This window comes from Pollachius pollachius (assembly GCF_949987615.1).
Source record: "Pollachius pollachius genome assembly, chromosome: 10".
In the NCBI taxonomy this organism is placed as follows: Eukaryota; Metazoa; Chordata; class Actinopteri; order Gadiformes; family Gadidae; genus Pollachius; species Pollachius pollachius.
Genome location: NC_136943.1, coordinates 16,142,589 through 16,170,105, shown reverse-complemented (window position 1 = coordinate 16,170,105; position 27,517 = coordinate 16,142,589). Strand labels below are relative to the sequence as shown.

Genomic DNA, 27,517 nt, shown 5'->3' with positions numbered 1-27,517 from the left:
GATTGAACAAACCGCAGACAGGAAACACAAGAGACAGCATTTATCAGCATTGTCTTAGTGGTCCAGATCAGCAGTGTTAAAATAGCCTCCCTACTGCTACCTGGTGGAGAGAAGAGGTGTGTGCAGCCTTACCACCAGCGTTTCCTTTGCAGCCCTGGGGGATTTTAGTGGTGGTGCCCATCTCCTCTCCGAACCAGTAGGACTTGGTGAATAGGAAGAACCAGGGTCTAGGAATACCGTACTGGCCTGAAGACACCGATCAAAATGGTTATTGAATGCTCGAGGCATTTCATTGGTTAAACCAAAATCCAGGGACTGCAGTTGTGCTAAGTCGTTGTGACAAACAGAGCGAAACCAGATCATCGGAGAGGTCCTTACCGGGGAAGACCGCCTCGATGTACCAGGTCATGACCCCGTAGAGGAACGAGTCGAAGTACATGAGGACCAGGGCGGTGGTGAGGCTGAAGTCGTCCTGCTCCAGGGGGCTGGCCACCAGGTTGGACCACTGAATGCCCACCCCCTGCTCCTCGAACAGGGCAAAGTACTCACAGCCGAAGCCAAACGCCACCGGGGACAGCAGACTCTACACACGCACACGCACACACACACACCATTTAAACATATCCTTTTTATTATAACTTATTGAAGCCTATATTCAATAATTGCATCGATTCTTTGTTCATCATATTAATGTACAAGCATCCGTTCCGTTTCCATTTATTTGTATATATAATATATAGTGATCCATCGCATTTGTATTTAGCAATCAGTTTTTATCCATCTGGGTTTATATTTATATTGACAATATAATCATCCTTTTTATTTGTCATTTGCATTTACCTATACCATTCTGTTCTTCACTTCTGTATGGTTTGAACACCGGAGAACACATCTACCGATCACATTTCATTTGCAATAATAGCTCCAGAGCAACAACAACAACAACAACAACCACCACCTCAACCACAACAGCAAACACTTACAGCGAACACTTTGGCGCCGAAGCCAATGTGGTCCTGCCAGGCCACGCAGAGCACGTAGGGCAGGTAGAGGGTGAAGTAGATGATGCCTCCGCATGCCGCCGCCAAGTTGGCACGCGCAAACACCGTGCTGATCAGGAAGCACTGCATGATGGTGACCACGGCGAACGACCCCAGGAAGAGGAACACCACGCCGGGATCACTGTAGGGCAGAAGGTTCCCCTTCTGTGGAGGGGTGACAGAGTTAGAGAGTGAGTCAGTGAGTGAATGTGTGTGATGCTGCAACTCTATAAAACAACAACCCCGATCCAAACGCTTCTTTGCCAGTCCAATTCTAATTGAATGCTGACTTTGGAAGTGTCTTTGTGGGTGCATGCAGTACCTTGAGCAGGACCACCAGTAGGCCGGCGCTGACCAGCAGGGGGACGAGGCTACTGATGAACCAGCTCAGCCACAGGATGCCGTTGTCCAGGCCCATGATCCGCATGGTCTCCTTGAGCCGCGCCTCTTTCTCGTACACCACGCTCTTGATGATGATGGCCACCGAGTACATCCACGCCAGCGTCATGAAGAGGGGCATGGAGCGACTGATCACACGCAGGAAGCTGGGGGAGGAGGACGTGAACGAATGAATGAATGAATGAGTGAGTGAATGACATTGAGGGAGAGAGAGAGAGAGAGAGGGAATGAGAACATTCAGGACAGAGTGAGGGACAGGAGAGAGGGAGAGGAAATACATAGAGAGAGCCAGAGACTATGGGTGACAACATGAGTAAGAAGGAGCGAGTACGAAAGGATGAGAAAAAACAAAGGTGGGGAGGAGAGAGCGCTTGAGAGACAAAAGGGAAAGACAGAAGGAAGACGACAGAAGGAAGTGTGTGGGATGTAGTAATGACCGTTTTCGAAGCGCAGTTAAATTCTGAGAACAAGGGAGTTTTGTGGTGCAACTAATGTGCCAGCAGAAATGAGGCTGGAAATACTGGAAATCAGCTCACAAACCCACTCTTGAAACTCTGAAATGTGGATGGGATGGGACAAGAGTCAAGAGTGTGATTTGTTTGACTTGTTGTTATAGTCATAAAGTATATAGAACTTCCTGGTTATTATTAGAGTTGCTTGTATGACGGCTGGGGATAGAATAGACGCTGTCTGGGCTTACATGTCGTCGACGTAGCAGGGGTAAGGCATCTGCTGGATGTACACGCCCGTCTTCTCCTTGGTGCCTGTGACCGCCCGCACAATGCTCTGCTCGATGACGTCCTGCAGGTAGGAGAACCCGCCCCACACGTAGCGCATGTCCTCAAAGGGGTCCGCACGGGGCCCGGGGTCCCAGTAGCTACAGAGAGAGAGAGAGAGAGAGAGAGAGAGAGAGAGAGAGAGAGAGAGAGAGAGAGAGAGAGAGAGAGAGAGAGAGAGAGAGAGAGAGAGAGAGAGAGAGAGAGAGAGGTCCAAGTTAACGAGAGAGGGAGAGAGCTTCAGGTTACCATGAGAGAGAGAGTTTCTGGTGATAAGAGCGAGAGCTTTTGGTTCACGAGAGCGAGCGAGCGAGCGAGAGAGCACGCTTTAGGTTAACACGACAGACAGACGGCTTCAGGTTAACATGAGAAAGAGCAAGAGCGCGAATGGAGGAGAAAAGTATCAGAAGTTTGAGTCACATGGGAGAGATATAGGGATAATAATTATGATTCAATAGAATAAGACCTACAGGGGGTATATAAACCTTAAGTTTGTTTGTATTCAGAGCAACTAATCTTTTCTCTTTACCTATCTTTTAGGATAAAAATGAATGACACATTGAATGAAGCAATGTTGATTTGAGATACTTTCAGCAGGGTTAAATGCAGGTGTATTTGTGCACCCTCTCCTAGTGATGGAGATATAACGAGGTCCCTTACGCGTCTTTGATCTTGTTGGTGCGTTCCACGTTGTCGATGTCCATGCGGATCTTGTAGTTCACTTTTGGTGGCAGCTCAGAACTGTTGGTGTCGATGTCCGGGAACACGATGCCCGCCCAGAACTTCCTGTCCTCCAGCAGCACCATGGACTTGTCTATCATCTTCTCCTCTGTGTCCACCGCCTCCAGCTTGTCCAGGTTCACACACTGAAGTACACACACACACACACACACACACACACACACACACACACACACACACACACACACACACACACACACACACACACACACACACTTACTTAAGTGTTTGTGAGAACCCCCCGCGTCCTCACAAAACGGGGGTCCCATAAAGCAACGTGTTTCGAGGGGACCACAGCTTTGGTTTTCCCCAGGGGTCAGGTCTCAGGACGGGGTCTCATGGTTAACACACCATCGTGGTTCATCCAGAGACCCCTTTGAACCAGAGCCACAGGGGACCCGCACAAAGACAATTTGATTCATAAATATATGGCCTCTAAAGCCCTTTGAGACTATGCATTTGATTTATTAATAATATAATTTCACTTGACTTCGTCGTTCAAAGTTTTACTATTTTTAGGAGCTTCTGTAATTAAAACGCAAGTTTTCCATGACAAAAATAAGCCCTTTCAGCGTGATGGGAGACAGAGGCACAAACAGAGAGGGGTCGTTTCCTGTTTTACTGGGTGAAGTGAAGTCATTATATGGTGTGTGTGTGTGTGTTTGAGTGTGTGATGCAAGGGTGCGTGCACATGGGTGGAGAAGAAAGAGGATGCTAAGTATGAGTTTTGGTCCAGCCTGAGAGGGGAGGATATTGTGGGATCAGTACACTGCAGGTTTCTGGGAAAGTGACTACGTGAGCGAGGGAATGAGCCAGTGAGCCAGTGAGAACAAGAGAGACCAAGAAGCGATTGAAAGGGGTTGAAAGAATAGAGTTACCGGGGGAGAGAGAGAGCCAGACCGACAAAGAAAATGGGGAAGAAAATAAAAAAACAGCTTCATTTCTGGCAGTTTTTCTTGCACATTGAGTAGGAGGGGGTTCCAACAAACAATGAGTCGAGGAAGGCCTTCGAGAGTGTTGTTGTGATACAGGGAATGACCTCAACTCAATAGAGGAATGAGATTTTTACTGTGTCCACTCTTTCCTAGCCCGAAATAAAAAGTTACAGTTGCTATGGTGCACACAAAAAAGTATAATAATTTGCTGTTCCACTCAATGCGAGAATGCTATGCTCAGTGTTGTGGCCGGCCACCAGAAATAAAAGCATTTGCTGCTCCACAGCCCCGAAACCATTCTCCTTGCAATACATTACATTTAGTTGACCCTTTAATCCAGGTATCTTCTCAGATACAGGTCATTGACGAGGACCTCGCTAGGACCTTCCAGCTGGAAGGGGAACCCTTGAACCACTAGTAGTAGCGATTGTGTAAGGTGACACTGACCTCCATGAAGCGCGAGATGCTCTTGATGGCGTCGTCCGTCTCGTTGAAGATGTCCCGCCAGGTGAGGACGCTGCCGGGGGGGCGCTTGTCATCCGCCTTCCTGATCAGGAAGTCCGAGACGTCGGTGGCCGTCCACTGGGTGTGGGACAGGCGGTCTTGGAAGACGCTGGCCGTGGCGTTGTTTCTGAGCAGGGCCTGGGTGGGAAGGGAAACCGTTTAGAACTACAACGGGGACAGGGATAACCAGAAGTTATCCCTTTCCATAATGTCGAATGGTGACATTTCGCATTGCATTCATTTGAAAACACATTTAAATTTGCAGTTTGAACAATTTCAGTATTTCACCAGAGGGGATGCTGTTGCTGCAGTTAGATTTAAAACCTGGGGTATTCTCACAAATCAAGACATGCGATTCCTCATCTCAAATCTGATAGCCGACTAGAATCAGATCAGGGGGGAATGGGGACCTTGACTTTCTTTAGCTATATTTCACCAATCATGTTGATGGAGGACACAGATATAAAGGATGATGGAGGAGAAGCCGTCCTACCCGCAGGAAGTTTATCTCTTTGCCGTTCTCCAGGAAGGTCCACACTTTGGGCCTCATCTCCTCCCACATGCCTCCAAGGTCCCGGAACACCCCGAGCTCCTGGAAGGTTCGGTTTACCTGCCGGGACAAGAGGTCCAGTCAACAGGAGGGCTTCACATGATGTCACACAACACCCAAGTCTGCATATTTGTACTGGTATGCAGTAATTCTAGAATGTTGTGCTGTGTTCCGATATCCATACTTCCATGAGTACACTTAAACGTAGTACACTATCCGCACTCACTAAGTGCGTACCAATTGAAATACTCTGTGGTGCACTAACCGGAAATTACGATCGCGACTTCCGCCGCGGCTCGTCCCCTGCAATAAACATCCCACTTTGAACGGTTTACGCCTAGCAGCTATAAAAAGCTATAAAAGCAATAAAAACTACGAAATGACTCCATTAATGCAGGCTATGTGGAAAATGCGCAGACGTTGGCTCAGCCTGGCTCCGTCCTCTTCCACTACGTAGCTAAGATGGCTGCCGTTGAGTACGAAAAGTGTACATCGATCCACCCTCAGCGGTTTGACCGTTTTGAGTACACCATCCGGGTCCTGTCAGTACACTTCTTTTCTCCCCGATCTTAATGGAACGCCCTACGCACTCAAACTAAGTATTGTGCGTACTGATAACATGGATATTGGAACACAGCACAGGTCATGAAGTACCAATATATGGTCGCCTTGAAGTTCACCGGATTCAAATCTTCCTATTCTAAATGTCTCTATACAGGCCTATATCAATCCCTCTAGGTGGAGGTCGCGGTACCTCATGGATGATCTTCTGTGTGGCTGGGGTGTGGGGCGTGTACAGGATCTTCCCCATCAGCAGGGGTTTGATGGCCTGCCACATCATCCTGGACATGGGGTTGGAGTCCATGCTCCTCATCAGGTTGTTACAGAAGGGAGCTGGGGGGGGTTGGGGAGAGACACAGGTGCATGATGGGATAACAGTGAGTAAAATATTTTGAAAAAAAAAATCAAGATAAAAAACAAATACAGAATGCAGAAGAACTGGAAATATTGTCAACAAGGGCTAGGCAGGAATTAAACAAATGTTTATATTACATTATAAGTGACACCATGTCAACATCAGACACACTTTAAACATGACAAGTCAAGCACGAATCCCTTAAAATGATCCCCTCAGCTTTGCCACTGTAGAATATCCCCTTTGAAATACAATACAAGAACAAACGGTCTTTCTATTGACGACCCTTCATTGGAAAAACCCAGTGAAACTTACTGGACGTGTTGTCGTACGCGGCGGCCATGTCCTCCTCAGTGGCGTTGTGGTTCCCGAACAGCGCCTTGTAGTTGCTGTCCTCGTACCAGTTGAGGGACTTTATCTGCAGACCGCCCCCCTCAGGGTGGCCGCAGACGATGCGTGACACCGCCTGGTACATGGCGCTGGGCGAGGACGTGGCGTTGTGCGTCAGGAAGATGATCTCGCTACGCAGGTCCTTCCAGCTCTTCATGCTGGCCAGCTGGGGGCGGAGGAAGAGGAGAAGAAGGAGAGGAAAAGGGGGGTCGAGGAGGAGGGCGAGAGGTCAGGGAGTGAGAGGGAGGGATCGTCTGCTGGCCAGATTCTGCTCACCTTTGTTTTGATTCTAGTAAGTTTGTTTAATAGTCGGGAATCAAGTTTTATTTAACATACTAGGTTATGACTTTATGCTATATATTTTTTTATTTGTACATTGAAGAAACAAATAGACATGACACAATGACAAATGCAATGTTTTGTCAATTACACCATGGATTATACACCAAAACAAACCTTTCACAGGTTAAAGAAAAGTTCACATAAGGATAAAGTTACTAAAACAACAATTTGATAAGTAGCAGTGGGCATTGATGATACAAATATATGAACCCCTTTGTTTGGGAAAATGAATTCCCTCTTTGAGGTAAATATGCCTGCATATCTCGACTTCCTCACAGTGCCTGATGTAAAATATGGCAGTTAAGTGGATCCCGTGGCTCCAGACTCATCTGATGACATCAGCAAACTCCCCCCACTGCTTCCATTTAGCCGCGCACGCTATCGTAGCGCACAAATTCATAAGGCTACTGGGTGTGTTGTCTGTTTGTAATGCATTAGGCCTCCCTAGATGTTTCAAATGAAGACCAGTTTTTGTAGATGCTCCACTGTGGAGTTTTAAAAGCAAAGGAATTTAAAAGCGTGACGTTCCAAAGATTTATGATGTAGTTGTGTTCAAAGTACAGTTGTGACCATCACACCATGGTTTAAAACGAAACGGGAATGAAATTGAATCTGAAACAATGAACAAGCAGCCTTACATGTCTGGTTAATTTAGAACTAGAATGTTCTTGGCTAGATTTAGTGGCCCTCCACTCATGATCCCAAAATGAGGGACGATTGTAATCTTTCCAGGACAGCCATCAACCAACAGACAAGCTGAAAGCTACATGTTTATTGTTCATTTACCTCCTGGAGCTAACCAACGGGGCTAGCACCAGTGCTGTTCTGGCTCAGTGTAAACGGCTGGCTAGCTTGTTTAGAAACCCTGTGCTCTTTGTTCAGCTGTGCCCAGCAGTACATCTCTCCTAGTAAATAAAGAAGGGGTCCTCAAAAAGGACACATGAGAGACTCCATGTCTTTACACGCAGTGCCAGGCAGACAGAACAGGCCTTTTTCCGTCCTCCCCCAACCGTGTCTCACGGTGTACATCACTAACCTCCACCAATCAACAGGCGCCCTGCCTCTCCCAACCCCCGACATGCCAGCGGTTCGTTGGCCGCTGGTGGCTAGCGGACAGCCAACGACTGAAGCGGTGATGGCTACAGAAGAGCAGTACAACAGGCTTCTAAGAAGCTGCTGTAAATTCAGACAGAGTTCCTAGAGAACGGTGTGTTTGATTGCCAGGGGTAGAACTCGTTGGATTAAGGGAGAACAGAAACCCCTGACCAAGCCTTCCTCAGTTTCAGAAAGGTTTCAGCAGGATTGCACCGATAGCATGTGTTCAACATTAATAGGGAGTCATCTAATGCAAATCATGAAGTGGTGTTTTGGTTTCCCCATACTCAACTTTCATACAGAAGTGATGACCAAGACATGAAAGCGGTCACCCTCCATCTGGAGTTTTTTGCCATCACAAGGGGAGAATGACCGTTGGAACAGGCATCAGTGAAGGCTATCTGCCCGCTTGTTGCTAGCTCGAGAAAAGGTAATGGTTCTAGAACGGAAACCGTTTCAAAAAAGTAGAAGCAGCTAGCATGTGGCTATTTTAAAAACACTTATATCTGTACCTCTTCTGGGATTTGTTCTCATTGCTGTGGCTGCTTTGACACCTGAATTTCCCTCTAGGATTTAATAAAGGTTTATAGTAACCTAACTGTGATACATTGATGCTAGGAGAGGGGAGATGAGGGGGTGGGGTATTGTACTGAAGAACATCAGAAGGAGTCAAGTTTATAATACTAGGAGATACTATGAGCATCCCATTGGTTTAAGGTCATTAAAGGGATACTTCCCCGATTCAGAACCGGTGATCTATCATTATAAAATCACTATTATATAAAAAAAAAAGTTTTTTCTTCCCTCAGTCTAACCCAGTCTTCCCTTGGTCCAGCTGTCCTTCTTACATTTCTCCTGACCTGACGTCAAATGACTCGGTTGACGTCATGTCAGTAGAAATTTGCTTGCCTGCTAGAAGGGCCGAGGATTACAAACTACTGGTTCTGCACATTTGTAAGACCACCAATAAGGAATGAGGGGGCAGGAGCTCGCGTACGAGATGTAAACACAATGTCCGCCATGTTTCTTCACCGCTTAGCTAGAGAACTAGACCGACACAAACCTCCGACCATGGCAGAAGCGAATTTGCGATGGGAAACAGCCGAAGTGGAGACCCGTGTATTGATTTTCGGCCATTGTGGAGAAGGTATTGGGGGAATAAAAGTTTGCTTTGATTCTCTGAAGTCCAGATTGAACTATAACTTCAGATTGAAGTGGAAGGACCAGAGACGTCTCTGGTTCTTCCACTTCCACATCAATCTGAAGTAGACTGAACCGCGACATGGAGGAGAAAGGGATTGTTGCCCGCGATTGTCTTCTACCGGTTTCCCACCCGAGGAAGCGGGCAGTGTGGCGGGAGCCAAGCGCGGGCAACAATCCCTTTCTCCTCCATGTCGCGGTTCGCAGTTCCACAACAATCTGAAGTTGCAGTTCAATCTGGACTTCAGAGTGTCATAGCCAACGTTTCTTCCTTATTTTGCAAACCCGCACCCGCCCGTACCCGAGAATTACATTCCGCACCCGACCAGACATAAACATACAAATTGATACCGACACCTGACCCGCGCTCGAGGAAAATTAGACACATTAGATGGAACGCCAGGGAATTACACTATCTGGTGTTTGGCCTGGTGCTTTAGATTGCTGTGCAAACAAATCCCATCATCCACTGTGGACGGTTTTAGTTGAGTCCTCTGCTCCATCTCCAGCACCGGAGAAGTCTCTCTCGCAATCGCAAAACCCGCGACCGACCCGCGCTGTTCAGGCGTACGACCCGACCAGCACCCGTGTCCGACACAGTACCTACATTATTTTCCCCCCCGTTTCATTGAAATTGTGCGGTTCATCCGTCGGGTACCTGAACCCGTGCAGGACTCTGGCCGAGATAACCCCCACTACGAGTCTTTACTTGTTGTGGAGGTCTTTAATTCATAATATCATCCGGAGGCCCACAGAACTTTTGGTCGTGATATTATATATTGTGTTATATTATATAGATACCTATATATTATATAATATAATATTATTTAGATATAGAGCTCCGGTAGTGAAGTATTCCTTTAAGCAACGGAATTGGAATTACTGACATTGAACGACCATTCAATAACGAGAACAACGACTAGACTCGCTGTCAAAAGGAAGCCCCTTTCACAGCTTCTGCGAGTTCCTGTTAAAACACTGGGGCTGATAAGAGATGGGCCTACCTCCACTGCTAGGGATCCCATGCTTTCCAGGAGGTTGTTGGTCGCTGTGACAACCTGTCGGACGGCCATGGGGTCAGATTTAACATCCCGCTGTAAACAACCGAAGAAAAGAAAAAAGGGAAAGAAATGTTTTTAGGGGGTCAGCAAACGTTGTGGTTCAAAAACATGTATTTTACAAGCGTCACAAATTGCTGATCTCCAAATCTAAAGGAAACCCATGTTACTATCCGATTGGGTGCGAAAATATTTTTCCACGCGTGTCTTATGTTGGAATAATGCATTTAAAATTTCCTTGTGGAAACACAAAAGACATGTGCAACGCTGCTGTCACCTTAAGAATTCTCTATTAATCTCTGTCAATCACTCTTATGTTGATTTAAACTTTGATACCATTTAAATTTAGTAGGGGCAATAATAATGATGATAACAGTGATAACCTAGCAACCTCAGGACCTTGATACATTACCATAAAGCAGTAAAATTGATGCAAAATGGAACTGGATCAGGAATTACCATTAAAGAAACATGCCGAGTTAGATCACATTGCCCTAGAAACACGTTCTCCTGAGCTGGAAGCCACACAAAGGCTTACCAGGGACAAAATGGAAGGAGGTGTTAGAAACCATTATTCTCCCGGCATATATTTTCCTTGCAGTACACCGGCTTAAGTTTTAACGGTTGAAAGTGTCTGGACCGGTTTACTTTACGGACGGCTGTAATTCGCTCCAGCAGAGAGAGAAAGGGGGGAGGGATACAGAGAAAGAGAGAGACAGACAGAGAGTTAGAGAGAGACACATAAGGAGGTGACAGGGTTCTGCGAGTGGAGAGAGAAACACTATAATTTCTCTGAAGTATGGAGACAAAGGGTAGGGCCTCCCTGGTTGGGACGGTGACGTGCAACAGCGATCAAACATGCCCCGGGGCTACTAAAGCTGGGGGCAGGAAGCTCTGACACAGCTCCATGTCGAAACATGCCCCCAACCGCCTACAGCCCCTGCCCGATTCCTCACACACAAACAGCCTGGCCTGGCCTAACCTCACACACACGCACACACACACACACACACACACACACACCAGTTGGTTAAAGATAACGATAAAAGTTATGATATATGAATACAACAATGGTTATGATCAATAGTAACTATAACTTCTACGACTGAACACTTTGGTTCAGCTTTAAGGGTCGTTTAATGGTAAACCGGATAGAGCTCTGAACTGGACTGCGAGAGTAAAACACATTTTGATACATGTAAAATCCCTTAGATAGTCAACAACAGAGCCAGAGCCCAAGATAAGAGTTAGAGATAACGAAGAATTTATCGATTTAAGGTCCCAGGTCAGATAAAAAGCCAACAAGGGGTCGAACTTCGTCCCAAATTAATTAAAAACAGATTAGGCCACTAAGAGGTACTTCTTTCAAATACTATAGAAATAACAAATATTATGCAAACTAACCAGGGCTGACTGATGTAGCCAGCCACTCCAGTCCAGGTAGCTTGTAACAACCAACAGACTCCTATTGTATCAAGAGCAGAGTCCGCAAATGCAAATGGTTCCGAATGTGTTTATTTTCCCCAACGGTGAACCTTTCCATCCCATTGTATTGATGTCGGGACGTGATATGCAACACGGGACGAGCGTTTATATCTCCTGCTAAATGAATCACACCTTGTGGTGAAAACGAGGCGCCCTACAGAGTAGACCGTAATGTGACGTGTGTGAGGTCACTATAGGGTCAAACATTTTTAGCTTATACAACAGGGAGGCCCTCAGGTCTTCCAGCTCCAATGGCTAAATCGTATCCGCTTATAACTCGAGTCACTGTTATGACTTTGGCATCAAAGGACATTTCTCCCCTAGTTGTTTGGGCGGCCATTCTTATTTATCCACATTCCTGCAACTTCTAAATTCCAACCACGAACACAGAACTTACGCGGAGGAGTTTCAGGAGATCCAGGCTTCTCAGGAAGCGCTCCTCGATCACGTCCAGCCACTTGCCGGGGGTTTTGCAGATCATCTCCTGGATCATCGCAGCCAACCGGGGGTTTGAGATGATCACAAAGTCCTCCAGGTCGTACTCGTCGCCGCTCTTGCGACACAGGCTCTTCAGGTGCACCCCGTAGCCCTTGAGCAGGACCTGGTGGTAGCGGAGGAACCACCACGCAATAGAAGATGGAGGGAAGGGAGGAGAATAGATTAGATGGAGGGTTCCAAGAATTTCCTGCGAACGCGAGTTCCGAGTGGAGCGTCGATAAGGGAATGTGATTATGCAATCATTATGGTGCATCATTAAAAAGGGAGATGACATGATTTGATGGTGTCACGTATAGATGGATATTAACGGGAGAAGAGAAAAAAAAACAGGTAAAATAGTAAGATAACCAAATGGCCTCTGATCCTGGTGACTATAGCTGGGTGTGGGGCTTAGTCTCCACAGCAAAGAGGTGTTGGTCATACTCCCAACCTAAATAATTTTCATGCATCTCAAACCAACTACAATTAGTCGGACAACCTGTAGAAACATGTGTCCTTCACTGTTTTTCAAGAAGACAGTTGTTAGCAACTGTGCACCTCTGTCTGTGTGTTTCCTTCTTCCTCCTATTATTTATTTATGATGATGATTGGTTTGGTGTTTCATCGACGTATGAGTTCAAGTGGTATCTTGTACCGATATCATTAAAAACAGTCAAGGTTTGGAAATACTGTCACAGAAAATGTAGTGTTGTATAATATCGCCTCTCTCGGTCTTCCGATGACCATGACGTAATGTGCGAAACACCTTTCTGTGAAATAAGGTGTGCTGTGTCTTCTAGTATGCACTTATTTCATGTCGTATTTAGCTATAGTACCTAGTTATGTAGCATCTTATCCTAGCTATCTTTGTTGTATATGGGGAATGGTTTAACCTAGCGATTGGAAGTGCTTTGCACTTGGTTCTATGAACATCCTTATTGTACCGACACCGATATATTATTTCCCTTTCTTATGACAAATGTACTTATTGTAAGTCGCTTTGGATAAATGCGTCTGCTAATTGCCCTAAATGTAAAAAGGAATGAGGGGATGAGTCACTGCTGGCTGTTTACCCGCTCCAGGTTGACATGGGCTTCCAGTATCTCCTGAGTGGCCTCCTCTCCAAGAGACAATTTCTGGACCAGGAATGGGGATAGGGTGTTGTTGTCGTGCAGGAATTCCTTCAATTTGAAGCCTGGTGGATGGAGGGGAGAAAAACCGAACACTTCAGCTTAACTCTCAACTTTGGAGTTTAAAGGACAGATGTACCTGGGGAGGTTAGCACAGAGAGAAACCCAATGCGTGGTCACATTTGCAGTCCTGATATTCCCATTGTGTTCCCGCCGTATTTACTTTCTCGGAAATCTAAACCATACCTTGCGGGGCTCATTTCTAAAGGAGGCGCAAGTGCTCACTTGTTTGGTGAGCACAGACCAATGTTCATGCTCGGGTAGAGCCAATGTGCATGAGGTGTGCATGAAACCGGGTTATATGACATCCCTGTGCCCGTACAGCTTTCTCCTTTGGGAGGGCACGCTGCATGTTTTGCCATGCAGGGCAGGGGCAAGACTACAAGGAGCGACCCCCCCAATGAGAATCTATGCCAACACAGCTGGCCATGCTCTCAGCTCATAAAGCTTTGAGTTTCATGATAACCCCGCTGGCTATATTTGATCCAAATCGGAGGTAGGTCAGATAGGTAGGCAAGGTATAGAACATTAATTTCAATGTTAAAAGTGCCCCATCTCATGGTCTTAATGTAATGAAGGAATAGTACAGCATTGTGATATAACACACACACACACACACACACACACACACACACACACAAACACGTGTGTGTGTCTAGATTTGTATAGACAATTCCGTTCATCCACAAACTAATCACTGACGTTGAAGGTGCTTTTAAACAAATTGTCAGCCCAAAAACCTATTTGCTGACTGGCCCACTCAGAAAGAAACTAAAGTATGCCATTGACTTCCTTATACCCTGTAATCAGATGAAGAGCACCCACACAAGAATACAAGTAATAACCTGCTATCCCGTGAGCACACCGTCTGGTAAAGAGGGAAAAGTAGGAAAATGAGAAGAGAGCCACTTCCTTTCGATGTCATGTATGTGGGGACCACTTCTGTTTTGTGGTCCTGGGTGAAGTGCCAGACCAACGGACCCTGTCCCCAGTCTTCCATTCTGAGCATTTTCTCAAGGGCCCCTATTTTATCGAGCAGCCGACCCAGTGGACTGTAACAATGGGTAGGCCGATCTAACCATCTTACATCTGGGTGAACTTTCCCACGTTTCCCCATCCCAACATTTTCAAACAGGAAGCCATTGGGCCTGGAGCAAGCTTCCAAGGAATCAGTCTTTTTTTTCAATGAAAACATAACTCAAGTACGCTGGTATGAACCATTAAGCCAACTAAAAGGGCTGTGTGTGTGTGTGTGTGTGTGTGTGTGTGTGTGTGTGTGTGTGTGTGTGTGTGTGTGTGTGTGTGTGTGTGTGTGTGTGTGTGTGTGTGTGTGTGTGTGTGTGTGTGTGTGCGTGCGTGCGTGCGTGCGTGCGTGCGTGCGTGTGGGGGGGGGGTTAACAGACAAAGGGCACTCAGGTAGACCCCTTCTTTGGTCCCTAAATCACCAGCAGGCAATCAGTCTCACAGCTCGTTGGTAGTGTTTGTGAGTGTCTGTGTGTCCGGGGGCAAGAGAGAAACTCCACAATGGAAAGGAGGTCTCACTCACACTCACACACACACACACACACACACGTGAATGTGGTGGAGAGGAGGAGGAAATAATACTTGTTCCCTTAAAAGACGCCGACAGCCTTCAAGCGTCAAGCTGCTCTTCGGCAATTGAGGTAAATTGGCAACAAACACCCTACTGTGCTAAAACGGCTTGCTGAAGCGGTAGCGACAGGTCATTAGCAGCTTGATTTACATCCATCGTAGACCCCCTACCCAGCGGGCTGAAGAGCCCCATAGCGCCACGCTAAGCCTCACATGTCAGCAGGCTTGATCCACACTAACAGCAGCGTTGGAGCAAAGCCCCTACAGGGAGACGGAGGAAGGGGATTAAGGTCAGCTGAGGGGACGGCCAAATATGCTGCAGCAAATCAGCTCTGAGACACACACACCTCCGTCTTCTCCAGCACCCCCTGGGCGGAAGGAACTAGTATAAGCCAGGCGTTGCTATGCTTGTATGCTTAAGGATAGTTCGCCTGAGGTAAGTGTTCGACCACATATCTTGTCTTCAGGGCTAAGAATGTTCTGTAAACACCAAATGTTATGACGTTACCTCCAAGGATTCAGGCTGTATTGTAAGTGCTACTATTGTAATGTACCCCTTTTTTAACATCATGACAATTGAACCATTTGTAACAGTAATAAACTAAGGGAATTAATTCTTTAATTATTATAATTGTTTTACAAATGCATATTTGTAAATATGCATTCATACTTTTTTTTCCCCCTTTTATAAGTAGTTGTAAACTTGGTCAAATGTTTTGAAACAAAGGTTCATGCTTAAAACTAATGATTTTGCTTGGATTAAGGCGGGTGTCCCTGGGTTCAACGTCTGGCGGTGGTGGCGATGATGAGGGCATGGCCGCTCGGCGCGCGCATGTGATTCGCGCGGACAATTTGTCCAGCTGCAGCGCAGCCATGCAGGGACGCCCAGCGGGGACCGGCTGGAGCGTTGTTCTCAAACCCAGTGACACCCAGCGGGGAGGGGGGGGCAAAGCCCTCCGCACCCCGCGGGGGAGAAAAACAACACTGGGCAGGAGGCTCCAGAAAAACACCAGTGCAAAAACTTGCACACTTCTTTTCTGCTGTGGCTTTTGGTGTCGCACGTCTCCTTCCCCGTTCCCTCTCGTCCTCTCCCTGTGACGTGGGTGCTCCGTTAGGCAGGAGCTAGAGGTGTGAAGCGCCGGGGATCGTAAAGCTGGGAGGCGTTGGGTGATGACGCTGGCTGACTTTCATGTGGAGCCCCCCAAGCAGTTGGAAACCAACCGCAACATAAGGTTCACCGAACTGAACATGCCTGGACACAAATCGAACCAACTCCAGGAGACTATCCATTCATGAAGGCATTACAAATTGCTCATTACTCTTCACTTACAAAAACCTCAGAGGGAAATTAGGGTTTTCAAATAATGGAGTTGAATAATTCAGCTTGAGTGAATCAACTGCTTGCATGTGATATTGTAATGGGGCCGGTCGTATCTCGTTTGCCATCGGAGGATTGTGTATTGCCAAAGTGCAACATTGAACTGAACTCATATGTCTCCTTGACCGGCTTGTACGGTAGATGATTAAATAAGACAGTAGGTTGCATCATCATCAACCTCTTTAAATATCCACATGGCTTTCATGTATTAAAAATGAGTCATTTCAGGACAATTAAAAACATTAGTAATTGGAATTGGTTTGAATTCAACCTGATACTGTCACGAAGGAGGACAGCATCCAGGAGTAATGAATACATGATTGGAAGGAAGAGAAAAACTATGAAACACTTTTTACCCAAGAGCCTCTCTGGCAGCAACGCTCTCTCACAACCATGTCAAGGCCAACAGTCCATTAAGGTAATATTATCAACCTGAAACATCTTGATAACTAAATAATCTCTTCAGGGTTTAAACAAGTTCAATAGCCAACACATATCCACACCAAACCTCCACTGTAAAAAAACCCACACTGATTCTCCTAGTTATGAGTGGAAATAACACCAATAACAACCTTATCCAGAACTACTGTTATCCGACAAACACCATCTTCAAACCTGGATCCTAACTCACACCAGCTATTGTTGAAAGTCTCAACCAACTTCCCACGTCAAGAGCGAATAGCTTCGGGTCGTGTTGCACGACCGCAGCCCACCAGACGACCTGTAGAGACACGACAATGGGAGGCGCTACAAGTTGTTGCTGCCGACAAGCCTTTTTTCTTCCAATCAGAAAACATGGCGCCGCTGCCGGCAAGCAACGGTATTGCCAAGGATTTCAAAGGTGAAACATAATTAAAGAAATTGGATCACATAGTTTGGAAATTAACAAGCTACAACTCAACACACCCACCCTCCCTCCCTCCCTCCCCCTTCTCCTCTCCTCTCCTCCTCCTGAATATCTCCATTTAGATTCATTACTGGGAAGACGGAGGGAAAAAAGGTAGAGGCTAGACAAGTTGGGACTAGCAGCCCCCCACAACAAAAAACACAACTTAAAGCTAACATAGGCCTCTCCAAGCTTCTTCAAAGTAAGCTCAAGAGTAGTGGAAATATTTGCATATTCTGAAGGACAATATTTACATTGGTATTCTTATAGTTAAAAAACAACAACTGTACCAGGTCAGTTTTTGGTCCAAATGCGTTGATTTTCATAATGCTTATCATTTTTATCAAAATGATGATGTTTCTGAAGATGAATCAACAAATATAATGGTGACAAGACGATTATGTGGGAGGGGAGTGTTAGGACGTCGCCCCGTCTCCATTTGGTTTGACCGTCTACCTGGTGTAGTGGCTTGGAGAGTCTGTAGTGCCTTGGCCAGCTCCTTGAAGCCATCCAGGTTCTTGTCATTCTGGCTGTACAGCAGAATCTTTTTGGAGTCGGAGAACAGCCTGGAAATTCTGTCAAGATGACATCCAAAGCTGAGGTTAAAATGTGGCCTTCTAGAAGCCTTGCTGCCTTAAATATATCCTGTTAAACATGCATGACCATGCAACACAGATTTCCAATTATACAATATTTCTCAATTTCATTAACAAGGTGGACCCATTAATCTATTGATTAATGAAATCCATCTACTAACTCCTAACCTGTCACTAAATGTAACTTCTTACCCCACTAATTTTTTTTGCCCATACAATGAAATGAAATGAAAATGACTGGGATAACCTCAATATCTTTCCAACCCTTATGATGCCCTCAAAGCCCAGAACCAGACAGACCCGACTCACATGGAGTCGTTGAAGTTGCCCACTACCCCTGGAGACTCCCCGGGCGTGGGGTGCCGGAAGCAGGGGTTGTTGGCGTTGCAAATGATTCCCTGCATCCATGGTAGTATCCCTGCCGAGGGCATGGCCTTGTTCGGAAAGTGACCTGGAAACAGTGGAACAATTAACATGACCTGGTAAACCAACGGGGAAAAGACCAGAACCGAGGGTCTCTGGAATTGTGAAAATGTCAATTTGTTTGTTATAGTTTTTATAGTTTTGCGTAAAGGGTCCAACAACAAAATACAATTTACTCTAGTCATCTCTAGTTCGTGTTAGCAACAAGGTTTCGAATAAGGTTAATTGACTGAACAAACCGTTATTACCAATAAAAGTAAATCACAACAGAGTAGCTTTGATAAGCATCATTAGAAAATGGCTTCCTCCTTAGCTGGCAAACCTTTATCAATGTGGTGCATACATTCACGATAACCTCGGTTGCAGCGGAACAGTTCATTACCGAGAATGGCAGGCGATAGCACTGAAGATCTCGCTTCCCTTCCCCTCAATCCAATACAGACACATTTTACATCCCCTTTTTATCAGGTAATGTAATTCCGTGTAGCAGCTATAGCTGTGCTGCTTGGCCCTGCCTGAAACCCTATAATGGGTTTAAACTCCATGTAACCATCGAGTTGCTCCCAAGAGTTCCACCTGGCTGGATATGGGCCGATATGTACAGCCCATATCCAGTACCCAGTACCTGTACCCTAGCATGCCTCCGAGTCTCGTACCCTAGTATCGTAGTAAGGGGTTTTCACTTCTGCCTTTTGTTCACGCGTGCACACGTGTGTGTGAGCGTATGTGTGGAGCGGGGGGGTATTGATTGCTCAACCAGTAGGGAACCTTTGCCCCAACAAACATCTCCCCTCCCAGCACAGCAACTTCCGAACAGGCTATCAGCAGCACTGTTCGGACTGCCAACTAGCTCATTGCTGAGCAGAGGAGTGATAAGATAGTGTTCCATATGTACAGGGCACATACGGCTCACAGCTGCACAAGCGCGATCAATGTGAATGTTTATGACATAATAGAGTCCTCAGGGTTCCACACTAGGATAAACTGCTTTAGCTGGATTGTTTCTGACAACATTTTCTACCTAACTTGGGCTGAAGTTGGGAGTGGGGTGCCATTGATAAATGCAGAGGATTCAGAGAAATACAACTTTTTTGGAAAACTCTGTTGTGATGGCGCCCTTCCACCCGCTGCCCGTTATCTTTGGTCGCGTGGGCTGGATCGGACCTTTGTTAACTTGCTGCATGTGTGTGTATGGTCTGCGTGTGAGTCTCTGGGTGTGTTGGGCACATAAGGAGACCCGTTGCGACATGCCCTGGGCCCACACGCTCTATGAATCACCGCAGAGCAGAAGTATTGTCTGTCAAAGCGATGGTCTCTCACTCACTCACTCACACACACGCACACGCTCTCACTCAAAAAACAGGGAAACTTCCAAAAACTGACAAAAACTTCCATTTCATGGCCGCGATTATGATCGCTCACTGAACATTTTTAGAACATGACACGATTAACCAAAAATTACCCCATGGCATGGAGCTTTTTTTGGGTGGAAAACCTAGATCAAAAACAGTACATAATAATACGAGACTAGGTTATCTTAATGTTTAAGATGAAAAACATTATGGGTAAGCCCCTAGTCTCACTGATAATGTGTAGGGAAAACAACAGCAAAGTCAATTTAAATGAATAGGAAAAGTTCAGAGTCAAACCCAGCCATCCCCCTGCTAGTTGTAGCATGTTAGTGATCAGGGCTAGAAGGGACGATCTCTCACTCTAGATGACGATACGAGTTTATATAAAGAGCTCCTGGCCCTGCCTGGGAGCTCTTTGACCTGGACTACATGCTACTTACACATCCCTGATAATGAGATTGCAATGAGCCATAAAGGCCTCTGATAAAATCCAGAATTACCAATAAAACCATAACTGGCACAAATGATATTTCTCAGGTGTAAGAATTGATAGGCTCTTAGAATCGCTTGGCACAGCATTAAACCCAACCACGTCCAATCACAAAGTTCCATCTCCTAAACTATGATCACACTCTCTTACGCCACTACCTACTCTACACAAACCTCTGTGTCCTCAGTTTGTGTAGCGGTGTGTGGGTTACAAATATTACAGCGTCAACAACCTACATCTGATAAAAAACGACATTATCATGCACTGCTGGACTTTCTCCAGGGCATTGATTAGCTCAACGTCAGGAAAGAAACCAATCAATCCTTCCATGGTGTCGTAGAGGTCAGCAGTAAGGGTGAAAGGGTAGGATGTTTGGGTAAATGTGGTCAAATGTAACATTGGTGAAAGGGGTCAGACGTAATGCTAAACGAGGTTAGATGTAATGGTGAAAGATGTCAGAAATAATGGTGAATGCCACAAGGCTGCCAAAAACATGATGGTGCCGTTGACCTCTCAACTAAAACAGCTGCTTAATTTGAAAGTCAATGGGCTAGCCACCGAAGCATCACAATAGACATCTTTCATTGTGATGCATAAGTGAGCTCAAGTGTCCTAACGCAGAGTGTATGCTAATAGTGCATTTGTATGTGTATGGTCAGGAAGGAGATGTGCGTGAGAGACAAAAGTCCATGTAATGGCTGACGACAATCTCATCCCGTGCGTGGACTCACATTCATTCTGCTCGTACGGAGGATAGTTAATTCTGACGGCGATTAAAATGAAGAAGACGAGAAGCGGCCATATGACTTCTATCAGCAGCTGGAGCTGGAAAACAAGAAGGGAGAGGACGGTTTAAAAGGATGCACACCGTTTTACAAACACACCAGTAGGTTTAGATGCGCTTAGCAAAGCATCCCCTGTGTATTCATTTCCTGCTGGGTATGTTCAGATTCAGTCATCAATCCTGGGGGAAACTGTATTGTTATGTTGCAAATATTGGTCAGCCCTTTGCTTTACATCATTAAAATGGTTAATTTTATGGTTTTATGATACAAAATGTTGTTGTTTTGCGTATGCTGTCCAAAACAAGTTTGGCACTGGTGTATTATTTAGTAGGGTGAATTTGCATTTGAGTGAAAACCAAAAAGATCCATGTTCGAACAGAGCTTTTAAAAAGCCCTCTCCTCACCCCCCCACCCTTGGAACGCTCATCCTTTTATTAGCGCGTCTTCATTCATAATGTATGGCCGTGGTGGGAATCGATGCTAACAGCCCAGAATTCACAATAACCACTGCAACATGGCTGCCTAAGGATCCATACCCCACACCCTCCCCCACCTCAGACCCTCAGCCACATTGCTGATCAAGCTGATCAAGCATTCATGAAGCACCTCTTTCTCTATCTCAGAAGACAATCTGTAGGCAACAATTTTGCTGTAACCTTTGACCTTCAGTGATTGGTTTATAAAAACTCTTTGTCATGTGACCCTAAAGGTTTACTCAGGTATACCCTACACGTGTGAATATGTGGCGTAAATAAATCAAATTAATTTAAAACAACCCATTAATGTGGACTAAACTTAAAGATCCTAAATTAAGTCAAATATTTGTATTTATGCATGCAAATTATTATTTTGGTGTTCCTCTACACAAGCAGCTGACTAATAGAACGTATCAAGCAAAGATCAACAGCCTGGATATTCAAAGCAACCCACCACCCCTTTAACATGACTGCACATCCCCATTAAAAAAAATCTCCATTAATTATTAAGTATTCATCATATTTAATAAACTAAACTAATAGTTTTTAAAGAGTTAGGTATAAACAGAACCACTTCAGAAGTCTTCATCTATTGTTGGAGATGTCAACCAGTCTGGGAGCAAAGTAAAATACCAACAACAATATTATCTACTGAAAAGAGAAAATAAAAAGTAGATAAATAACGACACATTTGTGCATGTTATACACTCACTGTTTGTCTTCTTCTGTAGGTGAAGTTCTTCCAGAGAAGCAAGCCCAGCTGAGTAAGGACGGACATTTCTGCCCCTCGGACAGACTTCCACTCGGCGGCGGTTCTCAGCTGGAAATGACAGGAAGACACGACGGGTAAAAGGTTGAGCGCAACAGACTGAGTACAGCTCAAAGGTACTGCGGTCAAAGGTCAAAGCCGACGACAACACTATATGCCTTCTCGGGCACGACAGCGCTCCCCGCCTCAAACGAGATCTTGTGTGCGTGTGTTAGAGGTGTTGCAGAAGCTATCACACAAAGGTCCATAAGAGCAACACTTTGGTCTGCGGTCTACCGATGCAGAGGTGCATTTGAGGGGGGTCGGTTATATGCCGTGAAACGGTGTGAAAAGGGGGTAATAGGAAAGTAGAGTGGGGGGGGGGGGGTCCATTGTTTTCCTAAAAACGCCCCACTCCCCTCGCACACCCATTCTACCGTTTTAAACGAGTTTAGAGGTAATGATTGCATTTACTTACCTTATCATGTTTGTTTCTTTGATCACGGAATCAAAGACCGGACACACCGTAGTAGGGATTAAGTTGCAGCGATGTAGTCTAGACTAGGCTACTTAAGATGTGTGGCATCAAGTTGGTTTATCCATATGGAAAAGTAAATTACAACGGACACATCTAGTTACCCTCTTTTATAGCCATGGTTTGGGGATTACCGTTCAAATGCTGATGACAAACAGCTGTCTCTGCATTTTAGTTATAAAAGTACGGATGTGATGATTCTACTTTAAATCCAAGGAAAACACACATGCGCGCGCCCTAGTGGCTTATAATAAAACACATGTGCCTTAAATACTTCACTGTTTCTACGCACGCTTATTGAAACGTAGGTATCCGTAAGGAAACAGCAAACCGTCATTAAAGTGCTGTTCCCAGGGTTTTAGTCAGGAAAATGTTTGTGTGACAACCCATGTAAACATCCAATACTTACAACTCCAGGGTTATTTTGGTTTGTTGGTTGGTTTCACGCAAATCATATAAAACGTCCTTGGACTTATGGATAAGAGATTTAATCATAGTTTAATCATAGCGTTTGATAATGAATGAAAAAACACGATTATATCCCCGATGCCTCACAAAAGTGAAGTGGTGTTTACATGCTCGCAAGAACATGCATTCCGAGTAATACAATTAGCCATTTTAGTCTGGGCTACCACTGCGCATAACTCTACGGAGGTGACTAGACGTTTAACAATGATACTACTACGAAAAACAACAACATTGTACAACTTAACTTAAAAAAAACATCAGGTGGGCCATACCTTTTCTTTTGTCGGCTGATCTTCCTCAATCCCTGCGTTGTTAAATCCTCAGTGTTGGCCAGTGGTTATCATCCAGGGGTGGAGAACAAGCTCTCGCTACGGCGGGGAGGCAACTGTTGTACGATCAGGGCTTTTTATATTGGTTAAGATTTTTACCTACATCCGCCCTGAGAGGCCGGGGTTACTGCCGGTCGCTGAATTCGATTGCAGGCGGTGTTCTTGGAACCCCTGGTGAAGCATGCGGAGTGTCCAAACATCACTCTAAGAGAACCACTGCAACATCTGGAGCCGGTGCACCGTCCATTTGTCCCATTGGATGCCTGCAGGGTAGAATCTGCAATTATAAGCCCTCTGGAGACTATGAACCATCACAGGAATGCGTCCTGAAAGTTCCCGTAGTTAGCGGGGAAAGAGATTGCACAAGCGCTTTGGACATTGTTGGTTCACATTTTGTTCACTTAAGGATATAATTTGGCTTATTTCTTTTTAAACAGACTCAAAGCGAGTTGCTTCTACCCTTAAGACAATGGCCTACGTACACAACCCATGTTGATGAAACTTGAAGTAATATGTACCGTTAGAATAAAAATATAATGTTTGTTCTTAGCTAGCATGTCCATGAACTGAAATTTTCCATTTTGAACAAGGTTCATGCGTATTTCCAGCAGAGGACTAGCCTTAGGCCTACTGGACAAGAAGGACATAATGAAATAAAGAGTTATTTAGATCAGGGGGAAATCAAATCTTTTTACTCTCATGGCTTGTAGAAATTCAGTTTGTTTATATAACAATTGGATGAGTGTGCTACCATATTAAAGACAGACACAATGCAAACACTGGAATCATCTGTTGTATCCGTTGTATGTGGACCTATGTGATTTGAAAATATTTATTAAAATTCAGGGCCTTTAAGGACATCCATTACATCTCTCTATCGCACTCTCTCTCTCTCTTTCTACACAATGGAGTCAGCTTCCACCGGTCTGCTAAGTAGGTGAAGGGTGAATTATGTCATCTGACCGCGAGTCACCCGTGAGATTGTCTCCCTGCCTCCTAGGCACTAAAAACAACAATCTTGGAAATGATGAATAAGCAAGAATAGTTCATGGAGGGAGAGGAGGAGGGAAGCAGGACAGGAGGAGGAGGAGGAGGTGTATTTATTTACAAAGCTTGGCAATAGCAGCATATCCATGACTGTAGACACAAGTGTTGTTATAAACAATTTCAAATGAAGAATGTCTATATTACACCGACAAGGTGATTCATTATTTACATTTAAGAAGGAACCTTCTTCTTCCAAAGTTCTGGCCTTGAAGTCCAAAGAGGGTGGCATGAACTTACATCATGTGCACGGACACACACACGCACACGCACACGCACACACACACACACACACACACACACACACACACACACACACACACACACACACACACACACACGTTGTATTGTGCATGTCTCAAACAGGTGCAGAAACTAGAAGCAATAAGCTACCCAGTGACTCCATTGGTTGGCAGTTCTGTGACATAATCTATAATATATCCTGTAAATATACTTTTTTTTATTAACCTTTATTTTACCAGAAATATTCCCATTGAGATTGAAAATCTATTTTCCAAGGGAGTCCTGGCCAAGAAGGCAGCATGAAAACATAAAAGTTTTAGATTTAACATTTAAAAAACAAAATTCACATTTAAAATTAAATACAAGACACAAAACACAGTAAGACAAATCACAACAAAGCATGAATTCCATTGTCAGAAAGTCAATGATCAGTAACCGGACATGTACAGTTTGTGATTAAATAGTCCTTAATCCTGCTTCTGTAATAGTTCATGGTGATTTTGGATTCCAGTTTAAGGTGATCCTGGAGATGAGGGTGCAGGAAGGTTATACATACTAAAGCTGATAGACCGAGGGATACTATTGTTTGTTCTAGGAGCCAGTAGAGGATAAAAATAAGGAGGCAGTTTGTGCAAAATTGCCTTATAAAGAAACCAAGGCTGTTGTTGGTATATAGCAGTGTAACAATTTGGTAGTCATTAAAATCAATGTTTTTCTTACTTCTTGAAAAGCAAATTATATTGGTTTTGTCAGTATTTAGTCTTAATTCCTGTTGGTTTTGCTGAACATTAAAAGCTGATTGGAGGTCCTTAGTTGCACTTAATAAGGATGAAGCAGAACTATAAATAACGATGTCATCCGCATAAAAATTGATTCCTTTATTCGTAACATTGCAACACAAATTATTTATATAAATCCTAAATAAAATGGATTCTTGTGGGACACCATTATGAATATTCTTTGACTTACACTTTGTGTGCTATCGCTCAGATAGTTATCAAACCATTTAACTGATTGAGGAAATTCCTAGCTTCTGTATTAAAACAGAGTGGTTGACTTTGTCAAAAGCCTTTGATCAGTGTAAGAATAGTGCAGCACAATGTTCTTTCTTAATTGCTGTTATTATGCCATTAAGAACCTTCATTATAGCAGTGACAGTACTATGTATCTTTCTAAACCCGGATTGTAAATCATTAAGAATCCTTTAACTGATTACTTATAAGCCCTTCCAAAATCTTGCCCAGAACTGAGTTTGGACATAGGCTTATAATTGTTAGGGTTTGCTGGCCACCACCCTTCAGCAATGAGACAACGTAGGCTGTGTTCCAAATTTTGGGAGTTTTACCATTTTCTATAGTCAGGTCAAAAATTTGGTTTAATGGTTCAGTAATAATCTCAGCAGCAATCTGTAACAAATGGGGATCTAATCCATCAGGGCTATCTGAATTCTTAGTGTTTATTGTTTTTAAAACATCATGTACCTAAATAAAATCAAGTTAAAAGGGAGCTTTTGCCCAGAGTAGGAAGAGTTTTGAGACATTTTAAGTGGCAGTTCCCTTTCAAACATCGTACCTGAGGAGATAAAATACTGATTTATAATAGATAGCATCTTTGTTTTGTCTGTAATAATTTCATTTTCCAGTTGTATTTTATTTGGTAACACACTGTCACTTCTGCCTGAATACATTTGTCTTAAAAACCTTCCAGAATTTAGATGTCTTTTTCATGTCAGCAATTTCATAAATATTATAGTCTGATTTAGTTTGACGTATCAAGGAAATACTTTTATTCCTCATATTCCGAAAATGTTTCCAATCATAGTGACTTTTGGAATTTCTTGCAGTTGTCTAAGATAGATTTCGCTAATGAAGTTAATCAGAAAGGTGATAAGTGAACAATGGATTGACACAGCCTTTAACCTTGTATTTCCTAAGAGGAGCGTGCTTATTTATAATATCTGAGAAAAGCGATTTAAAGTAAGACAAGGCCATATCAGGGTCGGGCATTAGACCTACTTTTGCCCAGTCAAATAAATGAAGATCATGTAAAAAGGCTTGCTCACAAAAATATTTAAAATTTATTTTGGTTATGATATGTGGTTTTAATTTTGGAAGCTTCATGCCTCCTACTGCAGCAATTACACATTGGTCACTGATGTAATTTACAATTACAGCAGTGGCTTTGTATTTGAGGGGATAGTTTGTTAAAAACAGGTCAATAAGCAATGACTTTTCAGGGTGTTTAGGAGGCCTTGTCGGTAATTCTATAATTTGTGTCAATTGTGCAGTATCACAAAAACATTTGAAAGGATCAGAGACCGGAGAAAACCCGTCCCAGTTCAGATCTCCTATAAAAACCAGCTCATTGTATTCAACATTAACCAAAGACTCGATAATGAGGATAATGTATCTTTTGATGCCGACAGAGGTCTATAGCATCCCACTATTGTCATAACACAACCTTTAGTAAATTAAACTTTGAACACAAGTAATTCATATTGTTTAGGAACTGACTTTGATATAACAACTGTTGTCTGAAATGTATTCTTTGCATAGATTACCTTTTATATTAGTACTTAAGATGGGTTGCAGATAGTAGGCCTAGCGATTTTAGCAGTGCTGCTTTGGGGCCCGGAGATGTTAGCATGCCTGCTACCTTAAGGTGTAAGTAGGGCTGCTATTTGGAGGTGTTGGCAGGTCTGCTGCTGCCAGGGGCCTGGAGATGTTATACGGCCTGCTACCTGGAAATGTTAGCCAGGCTGCCTGAGGCCTGTGGCGTGTTCGGATATCCATACTGCCCGTACATACTATATTTAGTTTGAGTACGTAGGGCATTCCAATTATGATCAGGCGGGTGACTAGCCGCGGCGGCAGTCGCGAACACAATTTCCAGGAAGTGCACCACGGAGTATTCGATTTGGAACAACCCTGACATCTGAAAATCTTTGCATAGTGTAATATGTTTAAGCGTACTCATGGAAGTATGGATATCGGAACACATCACTGGAGATTAAGTCCGGTGTGCTCAGCAGTACTACTTACCAAAAATGAGTAGTAGAATTTGATTCCAAACA

General features: G+C 44.4%; 1 protein-coding gene across 1 annotated transcript in view; it reads right to left on the bottom strand.

The window, feature by feature from the left end:
* Positions 1–23,207, bottom strand: part of abca1b (ATP-binding cassette, sub-family A (ABC1), member 1B) — a 37,837-nt gene extending 14,630 nt beyond the window's left edge. Inside the window, exons 1-18 of the mRNA XM_079745383.1 lie at positions 23,101–23,207; positions 21,790–21,897; positions 20,548–20,641; positions 17,861–18,002; positions 17,412–17,530; positions 12,982–13,103; positions 11,829–12,032; positions 9,893–9,982; positions 6,177–6,417; positions 5,700–5,839; positions 4,889–5,005; positions 4,339–4,533; positions 2,876–3,081; positions 2,140–2,316; positions 1,363–1,585; positions 984–1,205; positions 379–583; positions 133–246 (exon numbers count right to left, since the gene is read on the bottom strand). Coding sequence (XP_079601509.1) covers positions 133–246; positions 379–583; positions 984–1,205; positions 1,363–1,585; positions 2,140–2,316; positions 2,876–3,081; positions 4,339–4,533; positions 4,889–5,005; positions 5,700–5,839; positions 6,177–6,417; positions 9,893–9,982; positions 11,829–12,032; positions 12,982–13,103; positions 17,412–17,530; positions 17,861–18,002; positions 20,548–20,641; positions 21,790–21,855 — 2,677 coding nt within the window. The 5' untranslated portion in view covers positions 21,856–21,897; positions 23,101–23,207. The remainder of the gene's footprint in view (positions 1–132; positions 247–378; positions 584–983; positions 1,206–1,362; positions 1,586–2,139; positions 2,317–2,875; positions 3,082–4,338; positions 4,534–4,888; positions 5,006–5,699; positions 5,840–6,176; positions 6,418–9,892; positions 9,983–11,828; positions 12,033–12,981; positions 13,104–17,411; positions 17,531–17,860; positions 18,003–20,547; positions 20,642–21,789; positions 21,898–23,100) is intronic.
* Positions 23,208–27,517: the final 4,310 nt, after the last annotated feature.